The sequence below is a fragment of the Drosophila grimshawi genome, unplaced genomic scaffold (genome assembly GCF_018153295.1).
Source record: "Drosophila grimshawi isolate 15287-2541.00 unplaced genomic scaffold, ASM1815329v1 contig_1367, whole genome shotgun sequence".
Classification (NCBI taxonomy): domain Eukaryota; kingdom Metazoa; phylum Arthropoda; class Insecta; order Diptera; family Drosophilidae; genus Drosophila; species Drosophila grimshawi.
Window position 1 is genome coordinate 11445576 of NW_025062889.1, and position 20465 is coordinate 11466040.

Sequence of the window (20465 nt, forward strand, 5' to 3'; positions counted from 1 at the left end):
TTTTTCTTCTTTGCTTTTTGCTTCTTGACTTTTTCAAAAATTTGTATTCTCAGCCACACAACTGTCACAAAGTGCAGCCGCCCACAATGCTAAATATGCAAGTTTTCACTAAACACACACAGACACACACACATGCATACATAGTTTGTATTTGAAAATGCTTACAATTGCAACAAATGCCACTTTGCACACACTTTTCACTCACGCTGGGCTAAATACGCGCGTGAACCGCACGACAACCGAAACGAAAATGAGTCCAAATGCCATGAGACGAAGTGGAATTGAAAGCGTCGCACCTTCGACGTCGGCAGCGCAGCGTGCGCTTATGCTCAAGAGAGAGCTGACTAAGCTCAGTTTGAGCGTAACTCGACTAAAAAAAAAACTCTTGAGTGTGTTTGCCAACTGAGCGTTATTTCAACATGCTGCTGCTGCGTGAGTGGAAATGGTGTGGGAGTTTTTTGTTGTTCTTTTTTTTTTATTATCTCTGATGTTTGAATACTAATTAAGTCTTTAAAATAAACAAATCTTTAATTATTGTGAAGGGTTTACACTGTGACTAAACCAAATATTTAAATATGAATACCCTGTAGTAAAATATCCATTTAATGAGCACTCCCGACTAGAATATTTATACGCTGAAAAAAAAATACGATTGTTTTTGGTGTTTTTTTTTTTAATATAATATTATGTCGATTTTGAAGTTTTCAGTGATAAGAATCTGTTTAAGACTTAAAAGTTAAAGGTTAATGGATGCACCGCAAAGTAACCTTTACTCTTTGCCACCTGCGTGGAGAGGCGCAACAGATTGTTGTCATTATTCACATAGTTGCCATTGAACACATCCGTGGCGAGTCTGAGCACATCGTCGCGTCCCTGTGTGCAGATCGCTGAGGCAGTCAACAACTCGTGATCCGCCAGTGGCAAGCCAATGCAATACGAGCGCGATGCACGTGCCGCACTCGCCCACATCGCATAAATGATGCTCGCAATATTCGCCACACGTTGCAACTCAATTTGACGCTCGACAACGGCGTTGCCATGCCGCGTGAACATCAAATCCACGGCCATGTGGAGACGGGCAATCGAATGCTCGATGCACTGGGCAGCTGGCTCCAGTGTGGGATGCACATTCTCCGCCAGCAGCATGCCCGTCTTGGGGCTCTCCAGGCTCGAACGGCCCATGAATTTGCCAAAGATGTGGCCCGGATGGAAGAGCGGATTACGTGATTTCCTCACGCCCTCATTCATCCTTTGCTGCAACGCGTATTTATTACTTGATTATTAATTTTATGGCATCTCAAGTGGCACTCACCCCGGCATGTTGCAGGCCCGTCAGTGCAATGAACATGCTCAGCGTGCTCAGCGATTCACCTTGGGTGCACAGCTGGGCGGTGTCGCGCAGCGCCATCTCCGCCGGCTCGCCCTGGTGCAGGCTACGCGGTCCCAGCAGACCCAGGCTCTGTGTGGCGATCGCGTGCAACTGCTGCAGCGTGTAGTATTTGGTGATCGCACTCTCCAGCGTCACATCCTGGCCGAGGAACTCGTCCAACAGCCCAGCGCTCAGATACAGCATGCTCTCCATCGCATAGATCGAGCACATCGCCTGCGACAGGTTCGCACGGGTCAACTCCAAATCTCTGCAAGAATTCAGCATTTAACATTAAAAAAATATATATTTTTAAATTTCTTTTTTATACTATTTAAATTTAATCTAAATTCAATTTTAAATTGTAATAAAACTTGTAATAATTGAATATAATTTCATTTAAATTTTAAATTCTAATAGTTGAAATAATTGACTATAATTTATAATACTAAAGTTTACAATTCAAGAATTTCAGTTTGAATTTAAGTAGATTTTAAAAGGTTGCCTTAAAAAGTGAATAAAATAAAGAATTATTTAAACTTAAAAGAAAATGTTCAAGACTCTTTTGTAATTGATAATTCAACAACTTTAACCCGACTCTAATTGAATTTAATAAGCGCATTTCTCTGAGTGTATTTGAAGCAGGATTTTCACTAAATGATCAAATAAGGATTAAAGATTAGTTGAGTATTTTGAAACGTTTCTTATCTTAACAATTAATAGCAATAATAGCAATTTGAGGCACTCACTTGATCTGGACGCCACATTGTGTGGTATCCACACTGAATGCGGTCAGCTGTTGGAGCAGCCTCTTGGCCAGAGCGATGCCTGATTGGGTGGTTCTCAGGCGGGAGGAGCGCACCAAATGCTCCGCATGCCGATTGCCCTCGTGGGCTGAGCCAAGGATCTGATCCTGTCGCAGCTGCACCTTGTCAAAGTGCAGACGACGCATCGGCGCCTCCCGGCAACCAAATGTGGCATGCAGCTCACCCAACTTGACGCCCTGCTGCTGTGAGTCAACCAGGAAGAAGGTGGAGCCCATGCCAATGTTGCCGGGCACATTCAGTTGCTGCGTCTGGGCGAGCACGAGGAACAGCTGGCGTGTGCCTACCGGAGCCGTGACCACGAAGGCCTTCTCCCCGCTGAGGGTCCAGCTGCCTGTGACGGTATCATAGATGGCCTGGGTGCCAAAGAAATCATCCTCTGGTGGCGTATACTCAAAGATCGCATCCGTTGCAATGACTTGACCCGTGGCCAACGATGGCAAGTAGCGTTGCTTCTGCTCCTCGCTGCCCAATTCTCGCAGCATATCGACAACAATCCGATGCGATTGTAGGCCAAGTGCCAGGCTTGTGTGTCCCGCCTCGGACTCACTGGCCATGAGGCTGGCGCTCCAATTGTAGCCTTTGCCATCGTATTCCAACGGCACATTCAATCCGTAGAGTCCCAGCTGAGTGAGGCTCTCCAATTGGGACTGCGACTGCGATTGCTGTTCGGCAAAGTAATTGTTGAGTGGCAACAGTGCAGTCTTCAACTGTGACATCTCCTCGCGTGCGATCACCTCCGGATATCCGAGCAGCTCCTTGTCCGTAATGCCCACAAAGAAGTTCTTCACGAGTGGTTCACGTGCCGGCAACTCCGACTGCGACGCCTCTGTTGTTGCCTCCGTTGCCTGTGGTTGCTCATCGCGTTGATTGAGGCTGCCACTGCTGCTGCTGCTACTGCTGCTCGCTACACGTTTTAATAGATAGTTTCCGCGTTGGTTGTGACTCTGATTTAGTAGGCGGACAGCACGCGAAATTAAATTGTAGCGCATCGTGAATTAGGTAACAGTGTTTTCTTCGACTCTCTGCTGCCAACTGCTATTAACATAATCAGCTGTTGGCCGTGTGGGCACTCCAATAACTTTAACATTGACTCAAAAATGTTATTAACAGCGCGCAATCATTTCAATTCAAACTATGTGTCTAAGAAATCACTTACTACAGGCTTTACTATAAATATAAGCAACAATAATTGCAGATCTCTTCTGCATATGAGAAATCTAAAAAGTGTTGCATAAAAGTATATTTCCTATTCAAAGCGGAAAAGCGGACTTTCTGCTGTTAATTACTATTAACACAATCAGCTGACAGATCGCTGTATGGTCACTCTAAGAACTTTAACATTTACTCAAAATGTTATGAGCAGCGCGCAATTTTTGGATTCAAAAGAATTTTCTTATTGCACGTTTTATTAAATAAAACCAGTATTCATTGCCGATTTCTGCTGGTTGTATTAACGCGACTAGTACAAAGAACAACAAGCTTCTGTTTGATTAACAGTATTAAGAGTCCTGTCCACAATTTATATTATTTTTTTGTTTGCATTATTTATAACTTATTCTACACATGTAAAATAAAAACAATTTTTGTTTAATTTTTGGATTAAAAACACAAAAACCCTTTATTTTGAATCATTTTGTATATTGGTGTTATATAATTGCTATTGACTGGGCACATTAAGCTCTCTACTTAAAAACAGTTAAACAAATAAAGAAAGATTGTTTTTGTTTTTCTTATTCTTTTTTTGTTGTTTAGTGTGTGATCTCTTTGTTTTTAAATTTTTATTATTATTATTATTATTAATGTTTTGTTCTTTGCAGTTTCGGTTTTCATTAGTTAGTTTCACTTTTGTTAGGTGTGTGGAACTTATTTTGTTGTTGTTGTTGTTTTTATACATTATTTTGTATACCAGCTAGATTTGAAAAATTTGTTAATAGCGGTAGTCGAGTTATACAAGTACAGTTATAGTCAGGTATCAATGGAAATAAGAGTTTTAGTTATTAGAATTTAACACAGACATAATTATGTACACACTGAGGGGCATACACTCTACATTCATATATAGATATAGAGATATATATATCATCATATATATATTTATGTATCTTTAGCATTTATTTATTGAAGTACATTTGTGGGTGCTTGAAAACTGTTTCAACTTGAACAAAAAATGATGTTCAATAATTTCCACTTGAATTCAAACCGACAAAACAAAAAGAAAGAAAAAGAATAAATATTTAATGTGTGTATTGCAATCATGTTCGAGCACTTATTGCAAACAAAACTAATTATTGTGTAAATTGCATTTGTTGTTGTTGTTACAGAAAAAAACAGAACAAAATTGTTGAATTGTATTTAACTAAAGTTCTACTACAAATAATCATTCTGATCCTCAACATCATCGTCAAAGCAGCTCATATCGTATCACAGGCACGCTTTAAAAAACACTCAATGCACAAAAGAAAAAAGAAAAAACCAAATTAATAATTTGACAACTGGCAAATTCATAGAGAATTGCCAATTGTCAATTGGACAAAAATTACACTTTTAGATCACACACTACTAACGCTAACAACAACGATCGATATGAGCTGGCCAAAACACACACACACACAGGCACACACACACACACACAGAGACACACACTTCTAATCACACACACACTTTTCAATACACCCCATTCTCTCTGCACTTTTTGTCTTAACTCGCATTCCTTTCTCAAATATTATCAGCTAAATTTGTTTGCATTTTTACATAAATATATATATGTATTTAGATACTTTGATATACTCTTTTGAGCTGTTCTCCAAAAATCATTTTCAATTGAAAGCATTTTCATTGAGCGCCCAAATAATATTTCAAATTCAATTCAGCTTTATATAAAAGAGTGTTTTTTTTTGTAGTGAAATAATTCAAATTCAATCAAACAATCATGAAACAAATTTAATCTATAGAAAAAAGATTAAAAAATAAACAAAAATAATAAAATAATTGAATTTTTAGAAACGTTTCAGGATTCTTCCATGCATTATTTATATGTGAACAGTTTCAAAAATTGCTTATTGAATCAGAACTATAAAAGTAATCTTCAACTTAATTCAGAACAGAATTGGGCTCTCATTGCACTCGTTGAAATTTGATTAGCATTCACAAAACACTCACTCGCACTCACATTCGCACTCGCACTCAAATTCTAAACTCGTATTGCATATTTATATAATTTGTTGCAACTATTTCATAAGTATTGCTAGCTGCTGCTGCTGCTCCTACCCAAAACAACGGGTTTGTTTACTGTGAGACCCGTGTAAATTGAGATATTTGTTTGTTTTCTTGTTTGTTGGCCCCCTTCACAAAGATAGAGATAGGAAATTAGAGAGAGGGAGCAGATAGACTGAGTGAGTGAGAGAGTTGTTAATCTTTAGATTGGTTTGTTCTTCAAAACTTCGTTCTCTTTTTTCTTTCTTCTTTTTTTTCTTTTTTGTTTGTGTAGCATTAAAACAAAACAATTCAAATTCAAACTAGTTGGCTTAAAAATGAGGGCTTAAACCGAATAGGGGAGAGAGGGGCGGGGGCGGGATAGTACTAGTCATAACAGACGAGAGATAGATTTTCGATTTTAGAGTTACAATAACTAATAAAGCAGTTGTCTTGTTTGTTGTTGTTGTTGTTGGAAATTTGCCTCGCTTCCCGATTGTTAACATTGCCACATTTTGTCCAAATTACAAGAGTTGATATTTGTGGCACTGCTGCCAGAGTTGCCAGCGCGCATGCAACTGTTTCCACATGCGTCGCACAAAGTTGCCACCATCACCGTTGCTGAAGCCACAGCAACAGCAGCTAAAACTGCCACTGCCACTGGCACTGCTGCTGATGCTGCTGTTGCTGCCACTGCTGTTGCTGTTGCTACTGCTGCTGCCACATGCCACGCCCATGGCGTTTAGCAGCTACTAAATCTTGCCGGGACTCTCCTGTCGCGCACTGTAGCGCGGCTCCGTTGGCATCAGCGTATCCGTCACCAGCTCATTTGGCGCCTCCACCAATCCCTTGGCATGCGCCGCCGCCGTATCGCAGTCCGTCCGCCTCGAGATCAACAGCCGTATATCCGTATGCAGCGACAGCCGACCCGATCGAGATGTCTGGAATCTGAAAAACAAAAAAATTACATTTAAATTCAATTTCAATTCGATTGTGCATCATTTAAAAGTGGGCAAATAATTGCCATAACTATGTCAAGCGAATTTCAGCTTTGTGCTGCGATATATATTCAAAAAGTGGAACTATTCAGTTAACAGTTGCTATATCTGTTTGCTATATATATAATAAATATTACTGCAGATAAATAAAACTGCAGATATATCAACTTAAGCAGTTCTCATCTAGCATTAGTTGGTTTAATATCACTGCAATTGCCTGCTCAGAAATGGATTAAACTATAAACCAAACTGATAAATCGTATATATGACAGCTATATTATCTGGTTATATACAAAATGATGTTGTTGGAATACGCTCTGCATAAGATTAATGATGCCACAACATCATTTTGTCAGTTTTTTTTTGTATCAATTCTAAAATTCCGAAATTAACCAGTAACTGCAAGATTGAGTTTAGATTAGCTTTGCTCTTTTATATACAAAGATATATATTCTCAGTCTGCAGCAATAGTTGAATAGTTGACATATATCAGAATCACATCGGTCTACTATATCATATAGCCAGAATACGAACTAGCGCTTGAATTTCTAAATAAGTTCTGATATGGAAATTTTATCTGTTATTCTGACCAAAGTAACCAGTTACAAAAGTTATTATTGATACACATCGGACTACTTATCATATAGCTGACATAGTTATAGACATATATATATATAGAATTGAATTTCATTCCAGTTGGAATTCTTAATAGGACATCCTTTTACGGTGGTTCTCTCTTGATGTACATTTGAGGCTCCCCATTGAACTGACCTCAGGTGTATGGAGTAGCGCAGTCGCTTCATTTGCTCGGCACTGATAAAGTGGCCCAACTTGCTGGTGGTGCTCATCGCTGTGGGACTGCCCGGCTCACGTTCCCGCTCCCGCACCGGCTGCTGCTGCTGCGGCTGCATAATGATGACACTGTTGCAGGGCAGCTCGTCGGCAAGGATGCGCTGCCGGATGAAGGTGCGATGCAGATTGGGCATGTCGCGCATATCGTAGGGAATGACAAACATGCGCACCACCGTCCCCATCGGATTGAGGAGCGTCGCCTGCACCGTGCCCATCAGCGGCACAGAGTAACCCTTGCGTGGCAAACGAATCTCGCACTGCAATCGGAAATGGCAAACGTTAGCAGTGGCAATCGATTTCAGCGCAGATGTGGCCAACACTTACCAGGTAGGGTGTGCTCAGTGTCTCGCCGTGCAGCTCATAGAAATAGGAGGAAGCCGAAATGGTGCGTTGTTTGGGACAAAAGACGCCAGAGGCGCCCAGTTGCAGACGGAAGCCGGCGACTTCAATTTTGGGCAGCAGACGCTTCTGCAGCAGCGACTCCTCCAGATTGCCGAGCAGGGGTCGGCCGCCAAATTGTGTGGCGAGACGCGCACGCGTTTTGAGCGGCGATCCCGCCGGACTGCACATGCCCGACTCGAGATCCTCGTCGGAGAGCTGCTCATCGGAGCCGAGGGAGCTGCGATCCGAACGATCGCTGAGATGACGCGAGCGACGCTTGTAGAATGCCGCCTGTTTGGCAAAGCGTGGCGACACCGACAATGCATTGGGCAGCGTCGGTGCCGAATACGATTTCTGCACATGCAGATTGCTGGACGATTGATGGCAGTCCGGTGGCGTCAATAGCGATTGCGACTGCGACTGCGTGTGGCCATAGCTCAGCGTGGGCTGCTCAAAACTAAACGCCAGTCCGCTGTCAATGCTGATCGGTGCCGACGAGGATGAGGTGGAGGGACTGTTGCCACTGCTGCCACCGCTGCTGCTGCTGCAGAAGATCGTGTTCAGATTGACCTTGGGCAACGCTTTGCGCATCAGCGGCGACAGCATTGGCGACGGTGTCTCCCTGTCCAGCATAATCCCATTGCAATTCAAACGCAGCTGACTTGATGCCTTGCACAACTGTTGTCCAACTTGTTGTTGTTGCTGATGTTGTGATTGCTGCTGCTGCGAATGCGACTGATGCTGCTGCTGCTGGTAATCCTGCTGCTTGAGCGGCACATGACTGATGGGCGTCTTGAACTGAACCACAATGCGCTCGTCATCCATGGCACAAGCGCCAACATCCGGCGGCGTCTGACAACGTTCCCGGTCCGCATTCAATGTGCAACGATCGATGTTTGGCGTCAGCTTGGTCGAGGCGGTCTGCGATTGAACAAAGGAGCGGAGATTAGCGCAAGGATCTATGGAAAATAATGTATATATAGACAGATGGAGATAGTACCTGTTCCACCTCCTGATCCATGCTGTTGTCATCGCCAGCATCGCCATTGTCAGTTGCTGCGCTGTTGCTGTGTCCATTTGTGCCATTCGTTGTGGAACTGGACTCTTGTCTGGCAACTGCTTTAACTGCTACAACTGCTGCAGCTGCTGCAACTGCTCCTCCACTCTTCTTGCCACTGGCAAATGTGTGTTGGGTCTTCTGGCGTTTGCACATCTGACAGCCGCTGGTTGGCGCCGCCGGCTTGGGACTCTGCTGCTGTTGCTGCTGCTGGTGTTGTTGACTTGGCGTTGGTGTTGGCGGCGTCTGCAGCAATCCGCCAGCTTTGAGATCATTATGTGCTGCTGCTTTTGGGTTGGGCTTTCGATTCTTTGGCGTGCGCTGTATGGCCTGCAGGAGCAGCTCGGCCTTGTTGCGCGGTGTGCCCACAATGAGATCGGAGCTGCTCAGACTGCAGCTGCTGCTGCTGATCGATGTCTCCTCCATTTCGGAGGCACTCGTATCATCTCCATTCCCATCCGCATCCGCATCGGCATCCTCATCCTCATCCGCTGTGCAATTGAGACAGAGCAGCGTCTTCTCGCAGCCACATTTCTGGCAGCTGCTCAGCGATGTTTGGGTGCCCGTTGATATCATCGCAATGCGACGTGGTGGCGACATCAGTGTTGGGATTAGCACTGCTGCTGCTGTGGCTGCGGCTGCTGTCGGCGACGGGAGTTGCTTGGCGGCGGCGGCATCCTCATCGTTGCCCTCGTCCATGGCGGCATCCATTTGCTCCTCGAGCGGATCATCGGAGGGTTTGCGTTCACGCTTCTTGTCGCGACGCTGCATTCGCTTGCGATACTTTTGCAGCTGTCGCTCTCGATGCCCGATGCCCAGCTCGTCCGTCGGCCCACCTGTGTCGGCATCCAGGTCCTGCTCCAGCTGCAGCTGCAGCTGCAGCTCCTCTTCGTTCCTTCTCCTTCTGTCGTATTTATCACAGCTACTACTACTACTTGTTCCGGGCGGCGTTGTGCTCAACAGTGCAATGCGTGCCCCCAGACCGGTGGGCGTGGCCGCACACATACCCCCACCCCCGGTGGGCGTACTTGCTGCTGGCCGCGACTTCCTGGACGACGTTGCTGACGCTGGTGGTGGTGGCGGTGGTGCTCGTCGACCTGTTGGTGGAGCAATGTGCGGCAGGCCACCATTGAAGCGTGGCAGACTCTTCACACAGACCGCAACGCTAAAGTTTTCCGCAATGTTCACGTGCGGAAAATTGTGTACAGTCGCCTTGGCGCTGAATCCTCCATCAGTGTGATTCCCATTCGTCGAATTGGTGGGATCGTATGGCCTAATCCTATAGAAGATGTTCAAACGTGGTCGTCGCGCACTGGCAGCCGTAGCAGCAGCAGCAGCCGCCGCCGAACTGGTCATCGTGCTGTTGCTGTTGCTGCCGCCGCTGTGTCCAGCCAAATCGCCGGCTGTGGTGCTGCTGCCGTTGGCAAAGATCACACGCCCGCTATCGTAGACAGAGGGATCGCATTTGCGCAACAGATCGCACCACGCAACGATCTGCGAAAAGTAAAGCTGGCTCCGTATCGCGCTGCACAGCGATGGCAGCGTCATCGTCGGTGGTGGCACTCTGCAAATCGAAATGGTTGCCATGATTCATTATTGATATTATTTATATAAAAATATTGGAATTGATTCTACATAAATACAAAATATATTGAAATTGATTTGTAGTTCTTTATATACATATATATATTCTGTTTCAACTGCTCCTTCTCTCCGATATCTTCTACTTGTGTGGACTTCTCTTAATCTTAACTCTAAAGTACACACTTAGCAGAAATCTGAGCCTATAAACGATTTTCAGCCTTCATTTCTCAGTTTTAATCTGATTCCAAACCAAAATCCAAATGTCTTTGGTTCAGTTTTAACACTCACCAAATAGAAATATGATTTTGGACTACAAATTCATCTATCCAAATATATATGTAACATATACTATTACTATTATTATTATTATATTGCCACATGCCATATTTATATGTTGAACACTCAACAATTTCTATTTAAGATCACATTTTTGTCTTAACTCACTTCTCCTTGCCGCTAATGATCCATTGCTCGAGCAGAATCTTATGGCCAGCGGGGCCCAGGAACACCTCGATGCAGACGGGCTCCCTGCGCGCCAAGATCGCCTCCATTTTCATGCAATGGGCACGCCAGCGGGAACACTAGCAAAGCAATCAAAGATGTCGATTAGATAATGTCAATGGACAACAAGGATTGGGATGGGGTGGCACCATTTGAATTACTCACGGTTATATTTACGTAAGACATATCACAGAAATGCTCCTCAGCGTCGGCAGACTCGCCCTTGGCAAGCCCCATCTTCCTGAGGAACTGATCACAGTGTGGCCCATGTTTGGGCCGTGTGTTGCAACTGGAATTGGTTGCGGTTGCGGTTGCATTGCCGTTCCCATTTCCAGTTCCAGTTGCAATATTGTTGCTGGCAGTGGCTGTTGATGTGGCTGCTCCCCCACCTACTCCTACTCCGACTCCTCCACTATAGACTCCTCCTCCTCCACTCATAGCTAATCCTACTGCGACTCCCTCTCCCACTCCTCCTCTGGCGCCCAACGTTGTCCGACTGCAATTGTAATCCGAGAGGCGACTTGCCGTCTGACTGACTGTTGTTGCTGCCGCTGCTGCTGCTGCAATGTCCAGGCTGAGTGGTCTCGCCTCGCTGCTGCTGGCAGTGTTGGGTCCACCACCACCACCACGCAAACAGGTGGTGGCCAGCGATTGCAGCGAGTGCAGAATGTTATCCGAGCTGGACACAGAGCCGCCTGGTGAACTGGCCGCACTCGAATTGGAACTGCTGGCAACCGCCAATAGCTGTGCACCCGACGATGATCCTGTTGCGCCACCACTTTCAATTCCAGTTGAGCCACCTCCTCCTCCTCCTGCTGCTGCTGTTGCTGTTAGATGATTGTTGAACATGACGCGTCGCACAATCTCAAAGTCGCCGCGTTCCGTATTGAGCTCATTGATGGCCAGGGAGACCAGTTCGGGCTCAACGGTCATGCTCTGTGCCGCTGGCGACAACTGACGCAGCTGGCAGAGCTTCTGCGTCCAACGCTGATGTGTGGCACTTGTGCTGCTGCTGCTGCTACTGCCGCTGGTGCCACCTTGTCTATAATCGTATCCATAGCCTTGCGAGTGATATGCTTGGCCATGGCCGTGGCTGTGGGCGGGGGCGTGTGCATAGGCGTGTCCGTAGACAGAGCGTAGGGTGGGGCTGGTCAAGGCATAGGGATTCGTTGTAATGTTGATGGCTGCCCGCGATGTTGAGGGGCGTGGCGAATGGCGACCGCTGCTCGAACTTGATGCCAACTGTTGCTGCTGCTGCAGCTGAGGCAGCTGTTGCTGCTGCTGCTGCAGCTGGTGTTGTGCGTGCAACTGCAACTGCAGCGGATACTCATCGTCGGCAATGGGTCTGCCCTCGAGGATTAGGGAGGCCAAGCCCAGCACAATTGAATTGTAATTGCTCTGCTGCTGTGCTGCCACTGCTGCTGTTGATGCTGCTGCTGCTGCTGCTGCAGCAGAACTGCCACCACCAACAACAACAACAACAGCAGCTGCTCCATTTTGGGCCAAGCCAGCGGCTGGCGGTGAGTTCGTGACGCTTGTGGGTATCATCTGGTGCTTCTTGTCTCCCTCTCCCTCTCTCACTCTCTCTCTATCTCTCTCTCTCTCTCTCGTTCCACCCCTCCTCTCGCTCACTCTCTCTCGCTCTCTCTCAAGAAGAGAACCCTCTCCCTTGGCTTTTACGTCGGCGACTGATCAACGTTCTCCTCTCTCTTTGATGTGATTTCCGACCTCGCACGCACCTGCACCAGAAGTACACTGCAAAAAAATAAAAGAAAAAAAAGATATATTAATTGTCATAGTTAATTTTTCATTATGTCTTTTTAAGTACTTTTTATACTAATTATACATAATATGATTTACAATTTTTATTTTTTTTTAATATTAATATTTTTGTATATTTCATTTGAATCGCAGCTTGTAATTGCTTGAAATTTAATAGCCTCAATTTAAATAAATATTTGAAAATTTCTTCGTGTTTTTTTGTTGCTTTTCTTTTACTACTAAATATATTTTTAGTATTTTAAAAATAATTTCATATGCATTTAAATTTAAATTTTAATTTGAATTGAATTTTAATCGTAGCTTGTAATTGCTTCAAATTAAAAAACTCTTTGAATATTTTACTGTATTTTGTTGTTGTTGCTTTTTCTACTACTTTTCAAAGTTTCTTTAATCGCAAAAATGGCATTGGCAAAAATAAAAAAAAAAACGCAGCTTGAATGCCAACAGCTGCTGCTGCCGCTGCTGTTGCCAAACTAGGTCAGCTGTGGCACCCTGTATGTCAAATTGAATTATGCTGTGAAGGTCCCCCAATGATAAATAGAATGCAATACATAAACATATTAACAACTGTTTGAATTTACTTTGACACAGATCCTTTCGATGCTATAATGGCATCTCAGAATCTCAGAATACATATATGTATATAGCGACACAGTAACACGGCCTCAATGTGGCCCAAAAAATAAAACCAGGCAACCAGGTCGTTACTTAATCAGGCAGCTGTTGCCAAGTCAGAGAATAGAACAACAGAGAGAGGGAGAGGGAGAGAGAATCGGAGAGGCAGGCACAGCACAATGCATTTGGCAACACACATGTTGCAAAAGCTGTGACGTCATTTGACAGATTAAGCCTAGCGCGCCACATGCATTTTTGTTGCTGTTTTTTTGCAATTTGCAACGTTTTTGAAGGTCAGCAGCAGCTACAAATATATATGTATACATATATTGCTAAAGTTGCGCTTAGCAACATGCAAGTGCTAACAAACAGCTGTTCACTGTTGTTTAAGCATGTGTTGCTCAACGCTGGCAACATGTTGCTACAACCATCACAAATGTCAGAGAGCACAAATGAGCACGCTGTCTCTATCTCTCTCTCTCTCTCTCTCTCTCTCTGACTGTGTCGCTCTCAGTCAGGTTGTGAACATGTTTGTCTTTACTTTTGCTTTTGATTTTTGCGTTTCTTCTTGACCTGCATACACAATATATAACTAGCGCGCGAGACGAAGCCTATCTGTGTGCGTGTGTGTGTGTGTGTTTGTGTATGTGTACATACGCAGCAGAGAGGAAGAGAGGTGAATATGCTGATGTGTGCTCTGCGTGTGTGTGTGTGTGTGTGCGCGAGTGCTGTTGGAAAACATATGATTCTTGTGTTGGCAATGTTTGCTCAGCCCGTGTTCGATTGCTTGCGCATGTGTCTGTGTCTGCGTCTGTATGTGTGCGTGTGTATGTGTGAGCATTTTTGTTTATGGTCGCTAGCACACACACAACTACACTTGGCCCACAATAGACAAGCAAGCATTCACATAAACACAGCACAGCACAGCAACAACAACCACAACAACTCGTACGAAATGAGGGCAAGCGAACAGACCAAACAACAATAACCGCAACAACAGTCGCCGTCGACGTCGCAGCAGCAGCAGCAGCGGGTTTTAATAATATTTGATTACATTATCGCTATTTCACTTTTATTTATTTAGTTTTTTTTCTCGTTATGTATTTATTTATGCATAATTTACTTTTTCTTTTACAGTAAAACAGTAAAGATTTTATTCGTGTATTTTATTTTTTGAGTAGCAGGAAAAAGTCACTCATCTTGCAAAATGATATGACGCAGTTGAAATGCTCTAACGCAAGCAACTCGTAGCGGAACCCAACGAAATGGAAACATGGTCGTTTGACGTAAGGGCAACTGACCGAGTGCGGGAATGGGCGAGAGTGAGAGAGAAGAGGAGCGCGTGTGCTGTTCGACGATGGATGTTGAATTAACGTTTTTATTTATTTTTTGTGGCAATTTGGCACACAAACGCAACATAATCAATTGCACTTTTTATTTTCATTGTGTGAACTAATTTAATTTCGCTTTGGTCGTCCGTCCTTGGCATGGTTTTGATTTCGCAAAAATCGTTTCTCGTGTCTCCGATCTGTGTGTTTGCGTGTGTGTGTAAAAATATATATTTATTTTAGCTGAATGCGTTCTGTTTATTCATCATTGCATTATATTTCTTGCGGCGTATTTGCAAAATTTGCATTTATTTAAATTTTCATATTGCATTTTGCCTTTGTGTGTTAGCCAAAAATTACGGAAAAGAAGAAAACCAATGCAAACAGCTATGAAAGATAAATATATATATACAACCACACGCACACACGTGCATATACATAGCATATATTTAGGTTAGCAAACGCTAACGCTAGATGGCGCTGCATTCGTTCAACAACAAAAACCAGTTCACAAATTGTATATTTGAAAAGCAAACAAAAGTGTGTTGCAACGTTTGTAACAAAAAAAAAAAAACATAAAAAAATAAAAGAGAAAAACAAAAAAGATCCGACACTGACGTTGTTGCCTTTCGCTTAGTTCGTTGCTCTGCTGCAGCGCTGCTTCCTTTTTGCTTTTAGCAGCCAATTTGATTATGAAATTGCGCCAAAGGCAGGCGCGCAACGGGATCGCTGCTGCTGCTGCTGACGTCTGTGTATGTCTCCCTGTGTGGTGAGTTGGTGAGTGAGTGGCGCAGTCAGTGGAAAGCAAAGCGAGCGCCAACAACGGCGGATATGGAAAGATTTCAAGCATGTCATTTTGATTTGGTCGACACCCGCCAGCCCCCATCCCATGCGTCACGATAAAGGCTTTATTAAAGCCAAATTAAATATATATACATGCACATGCTTATGTGTATAATATAAATATTTAATTTTACCCACAGCAAGCAAGAAAATAAATGTGTCATATATGGCGGAAGTGTTGCAGCAGCGACGCATCGCATCGTAATTAAGACAAGTACATACACATAAATATATACATATGTGTCTATATAAATTATATATCGCGTGTTACATCACACACACACACATTATTAATCACTCTTGTATATCTATCTCTTTGTTTTACTTGACTCATATTAAATCCCATCGCCTGGAAACGGGCTGTCCAATTACTCATACACACACAGACACACAAAAAATTATAAATGATATATGTGTGTGTAGTTAACTTGCAGATGACTTTGATTAGACAATAGAGCTGTTCAAAATCGCTGTTGACCTCGTTGTCGACCTTACCAAGTGCCCATATTACAAAAAGTACCCCAACCAATACACACATAAGCACTCGTATACATTTATTATGAGTTTGTGTGTGTGTGTGGGGGGGTGGTGGGGGAGGCGTAAGCGCAATCTTCTTTTTGCCGCCTTTTGGCGTTTCACAGCTGAGCGAGCCGTATTGCTTTTAAGGGCCGCACCTACGGATATGGGTTCGCTTTGATGTCAACTACACACACACCTACATACACATACACACACATACACATGTATGACGAGCACATATCATAGGCTAGACTAAAGCAGAGAGAGAGCGAGAGGCCATGAGGTAAAGCATTACACGACTGAAATCGTACAATTCTACACGTGTTTCACCATAGCTCAAGGTTTTCGAATGAACAAAAAAAAAAAAACAAAGGAAAAAATGAGAATATTTCAATAAATATACAATTTTAGAACTGAGGTAGCATGCCACTTAGTAAGCATTTTGGCCTTAGGCTTAAAAGCATTCAATTTCAAGCACAAAACTTATTGCGTTTTTTTTTCTTATCAGAAAAAAATTGCAACATTTCCTTCGATTTCATAAAAAGGAAATGAAAAATTAAAAGCAAATTGTTAATTAATATTTAATTACAATAGTTACACTTATAACTTATTGCATTTACTTTAAAACAAATGGCCTTTTCACTTACCTTTCGTAACTTTGTTAATATTCCATTATTTGTTGTTTGGTTGCTACAATTAGAATGGGAAAATAAATGTTATTTAATTGCAGCTGAGCAAGGCGTTATATATCTATTTACATAATATGGGGACGGGGAAATGACATTGTTCAGATAGCGCCATTATCTGTGCTCATTCAATAGGTAATAAATTCATTTTGATTAGCCAAGCACAAATGTTGGAGGAGGTGGTGAGACGGAGACACCCTGTTTCTTACACAATGCGAATAAACAAAGAGTTACACGCGGTGTCTCGCTCTCTCACTCTCTTACACAATTACTCTCACATGGCGCACACAGCAGACAGAAGAAGAACGAACTTCGCTCACATGTGCGCAGTAAATTGTAAAAAAAAACAACAACAACAACACGATTAAATTGTAAACAAACGCAAGCAAGCAAGCAACAGCAGCAGCAGCCGTCGCTTTTACTCTTGCTCTTGTTTTGGCTTTTGCTCTTCCTCCTTAGTCTGGTAACGTGAGCACGTGAGCAAAGGAGAGAGGGAGAGAGTGTGGGGTGTTTGAAGAGAGTGGTGCCAATGGTGACAGGACAACAGAGACGCATTTACTTTACTTACACAAGTGTGTGTGTATGTGTGTGTGTGAGTGCGTGCGTCTGCGTGCGTGTGTCTGTGCGTGTGCAGGCAGTGCGTTTTATTTTTAACTAAACACAAATTCTGCTGCTTTGGCAAATTGAGAACGCAGAGTTGAAGAAACGTGTCGAATAGGAGGCAAAAGCAAATGACCGCTCGTCGTCGACCGAGCCAAAGACGAACAAGAAGTAGAAGTAGTAGTAAAAGAAGAAGCAGAAGCAGAGTCCCATCAATGCTTGCCTCCTGCGCATTGGGCAGCGTTTTGTATTGCTTGGTTCGCTTTCTTGATATTTGTGTTAATTATGGAATACATGCAAAGTGTTTCCATTCGATTTTTTTTTTTGCTTACTGCTGCAACACACACAACACTCTCACTCAGCTCAGCTCTGCTCATTTACATTACCAACTGCGCACGTATAAAATTACATGAGACGCAGGCAGCAACAAACAACGCGACGCGACGCATTTTGTGTTTATTATCGTTGCTCTTTCATCGGTTTTTACAGTTTGACTGTTTTCGTTTCCCAGACCCCTCCACACCGTAATCAGTAAGGCAATGAATAAGGTACAAAATTGGCCCCAAACAGACGAAATGAAAGCAAAACAAAATTAGTTTTCAAGTGTATGTGTATGTGTAATGCTTATACAAATGTGTGTGTATACACATGTGCATGTTTGTATGAGTGTATAAATGTATAGGTGTATTTGTGTGCTCATAAGATAACAACAGCTGTTTGCTGTCTGCTTTTGCTCATTTTTTTGTTTTTATTTCGAGACTCAAATTAGCTTGACCATTTTTGGGCATTGTATTATCTATCAATGTTTATATGTGTGTGTGTGTGTGTATGTGTATATATTATTAAAAGTAAGAGAAGTAGGCGAAAAAGGTGAAAGCTGTAATAAATCCAATGGGCATTTCAAATTGAAAAGCAGTTAAAAGATTAAAAACTTTGATCGAATGAAAAGCTTTTGGTTTAACCTTGATTTTACAGCTTCTGCATGATGTATGAGTGTGTGTGTGAGTGTGTATATTTAAGCGTGTGAAGCTAAAGCTAGTGTTGCGCAACGCAGCGCGCTCTAATTGTAAAGTTCTTATCGTTTACACAAGGCCATTTTGGGTGGAAATGAGTGAGTGACGAGTGAGTGACTGAGTGAGACAGAAGAAAGAGCGCGCGAGCAGCTGTTAACTTGAGCTCTAACTACCTCGTTCTTCACACCTGCGCACCTACCCCCTCCCTCCCTTCCGTTGGTCATGTTACAGCTGATTGGCAGCGCTGCCGCCGCGCCTGAAAAGTTGACAAGCTTGATAAATGATCCACGTTGCATATGCATGTGTGTGTTGGTGTGTGTGAGCAAGTTAACTTTACGCCACAATTAGAAAATGTGTGTCAATTATATTACAACGAAAGAAAATAAATAAGAAACGACTCAAAAGCACACATTTTTCCCGACTTCACACATACATTAACATATACACACACACATAGATACACAAAAGTAATTTGTGGGAGTGGAGTAAGTGAGAGAGTGAGTGAGCGATATTTGAATTGGGTTTTGTGTTATTTGTTATACAAGCGCAACGCCAACGCCAACGCTAAAGGGGGCGTCGCATAGTCTCCCAGCGTGATTGACTGTATGTGTGTGTGTATGTCTGTGTGTGTGTGTCGTGTGCTTGAGCGATCTGCAATTATTCAACTTTGACGCTGACTGAAAAGCTTAACAGCGTGTGTCACCCATACACACACACATATATGTACATGTATGTCTGTTGTGTGTGTTTGTGTGGGTGGGCAGAAGCTTATAAGCTTTCGCTGTTATGCTGTTGTTGCTCTGGCATTATTACGTCACCAACACATGCGCAACGCACAGCTGAGTGGCCACAGCGACGTCAGACACACACACACACACACACGCAATACATACATAGGTATGTATGTATTTATGCCTACAAAATGTTGAGAGTAAATACGAACCTTTATTCCACCAAATTTGTTCACTTTTGCAACACTTTCTAGCTCAAATTTGATTGATTTGCTCGCTCAGTTTTTATTGATGACGCTGATGGCCCTCTTGCATTACTATTATTTTCAGCTGTTTCAGTTCTGTTCTGCTCATTATTTTGATATTTTTAACTCTTCACTGTTGTTATTTGTCGCCGCTGTTGCTGATGTCGCTGATGTTTGTTTGTTGTTGTTGTTATTATTGATGTTATTTGCTTTGTTTTAGTTCTCAGCGGCTGACAACGGCAGCAGCTACCCAAATGTGAGCGTAGCATTTGAATTTTCAACGGATTTGCGTTGCGTTTTCAACGTGAATTGAATCGAATCGAATTGAATTGAATTAAAGGAGGACGTTCGCTTCACACACACGCACACACACGCAAGCACACACGTATAGGCGGAGTCTTTCCTTCTCTCTCTCACTCTCACTCTATTTCTTTCGCTTTTACTGTCCGATTTGCTGTTGCTGCTACTGCTGTTTACTCTACGCGACGAGAGCGCGAACCAAAACATAAAAGAAGGAAAGAAAAAAAACAAACGTCAGCAGGCCCAACAACAACTGCGAGAGTGACAAACTTTGCACTGGGTCGCAAAAAAAGTATATATTTTGTATTGAGAAAACTTGTTCACTGTTTAGATATACTTTTTTTTTTGTTGTTTTTGGATATTGTTTTGGGATTTATTTATTTATTTTTTTTGTTGGTCTCTTGCACTTTGCTGTGTGGCACAGCCAAGTTTTTGCTTGGGGAGCTTTTTATTTTGGCTTAGTGTTGTCGTCTCTCTCTCTCACTGTGTCGATTTTGGACCTGGGGACGTTTTTGATGTTGTCGCTTGCGCGGTCGCCGCTTGAATGAACGTGAGCGCTGCCAGCAACTTTCTAAAACAGCTGAGCGAGCGAGCCTCAGCAGCAGCAGCAGTAGCAGCGACAGCGGGCAGCACACGCCAGATAAATACAAATGTACACACACACACACAGACACAACACACACGCTGACTGCTTGCTTTGTTGCTGCGCCTTGTTTATATACAACCATGTATATACAACGTGAACGTGGCTTATATACTCTTTGTGTCTGTCTGTCTTCTGTTGTGTGTGTGTGTGTGTGTTATGTATGGAAACTACGTCGTTCATTTATTTATGTACACATTTATGTGGCTAGTTTTTTTTTTTTTTTTTTGGCATGCCAATAAATACGTAGAAGACGCGGATACAAGTTTGCGCTAGCAACATATGTTGATAAGGCTGCTACGGCAACAATGTTGCTACTGCGCATGTATACAAAAATCATATGGAATTTCCAAATGTTAGAGAACGCTCTCTTCCTTCTCTCTCGCTCTCTCTCTCTCTCTC

The 20465-nt window shown here is 43.2% G+C and overlaps 2 protein-coding genes across 2 annotated transcripts; both read right to left on the reverse strand.

Moving 5' to 3' along the window:
- Positions 1-647: 647 nt before the first annotated feature.
- On the reverse strand, positions 648-3241 carry LOC6561318 (complex I assembly factor ACAD9, mitochondrial). Its single transcript, XM_001986454.2, has 3 exons — positions 2116-3241; positions 1313-1637; positions 648-1254 (listed from the first exon to the last, which is right to left on the reverse strand). Exons 1-3 carry the CDS (start codon positions 3180-3182, stop codon positions 730-732), a joined length of 1917 nt encoding a protein of 638 aa, XP_001986490.1. The 5' UTR covers positions 3183-3241; the 3' UTR covers positions 648-729.
- A 2883-nt stretch (positions 3242-6124) lies between these two features.
- LOC6560854 lies at positions 6125-12394 on the reverse strand. The gene is made up of 6 exons (XM_001986455.3): positions 10924-12394; positions 10702-10838; positions 8617-10237; positions 7560-8537; positions 7155-7492; positions 6125-6333 (listed from the first exon to the last, which is right to left on the reverse strand). Exons 1-6 carry the CDS (start codon positions 12304-12306, stop codon positions 6138-6140), a joined length of 4653 nt encoding a protein of 1550 aa, XP_001986491.1. The 5' UTR covers positions 12307-12394; the 3' UTR covers positions 6125-6137.
- Positions 12395-20465: the final 8071 nt, after the last annotated feature.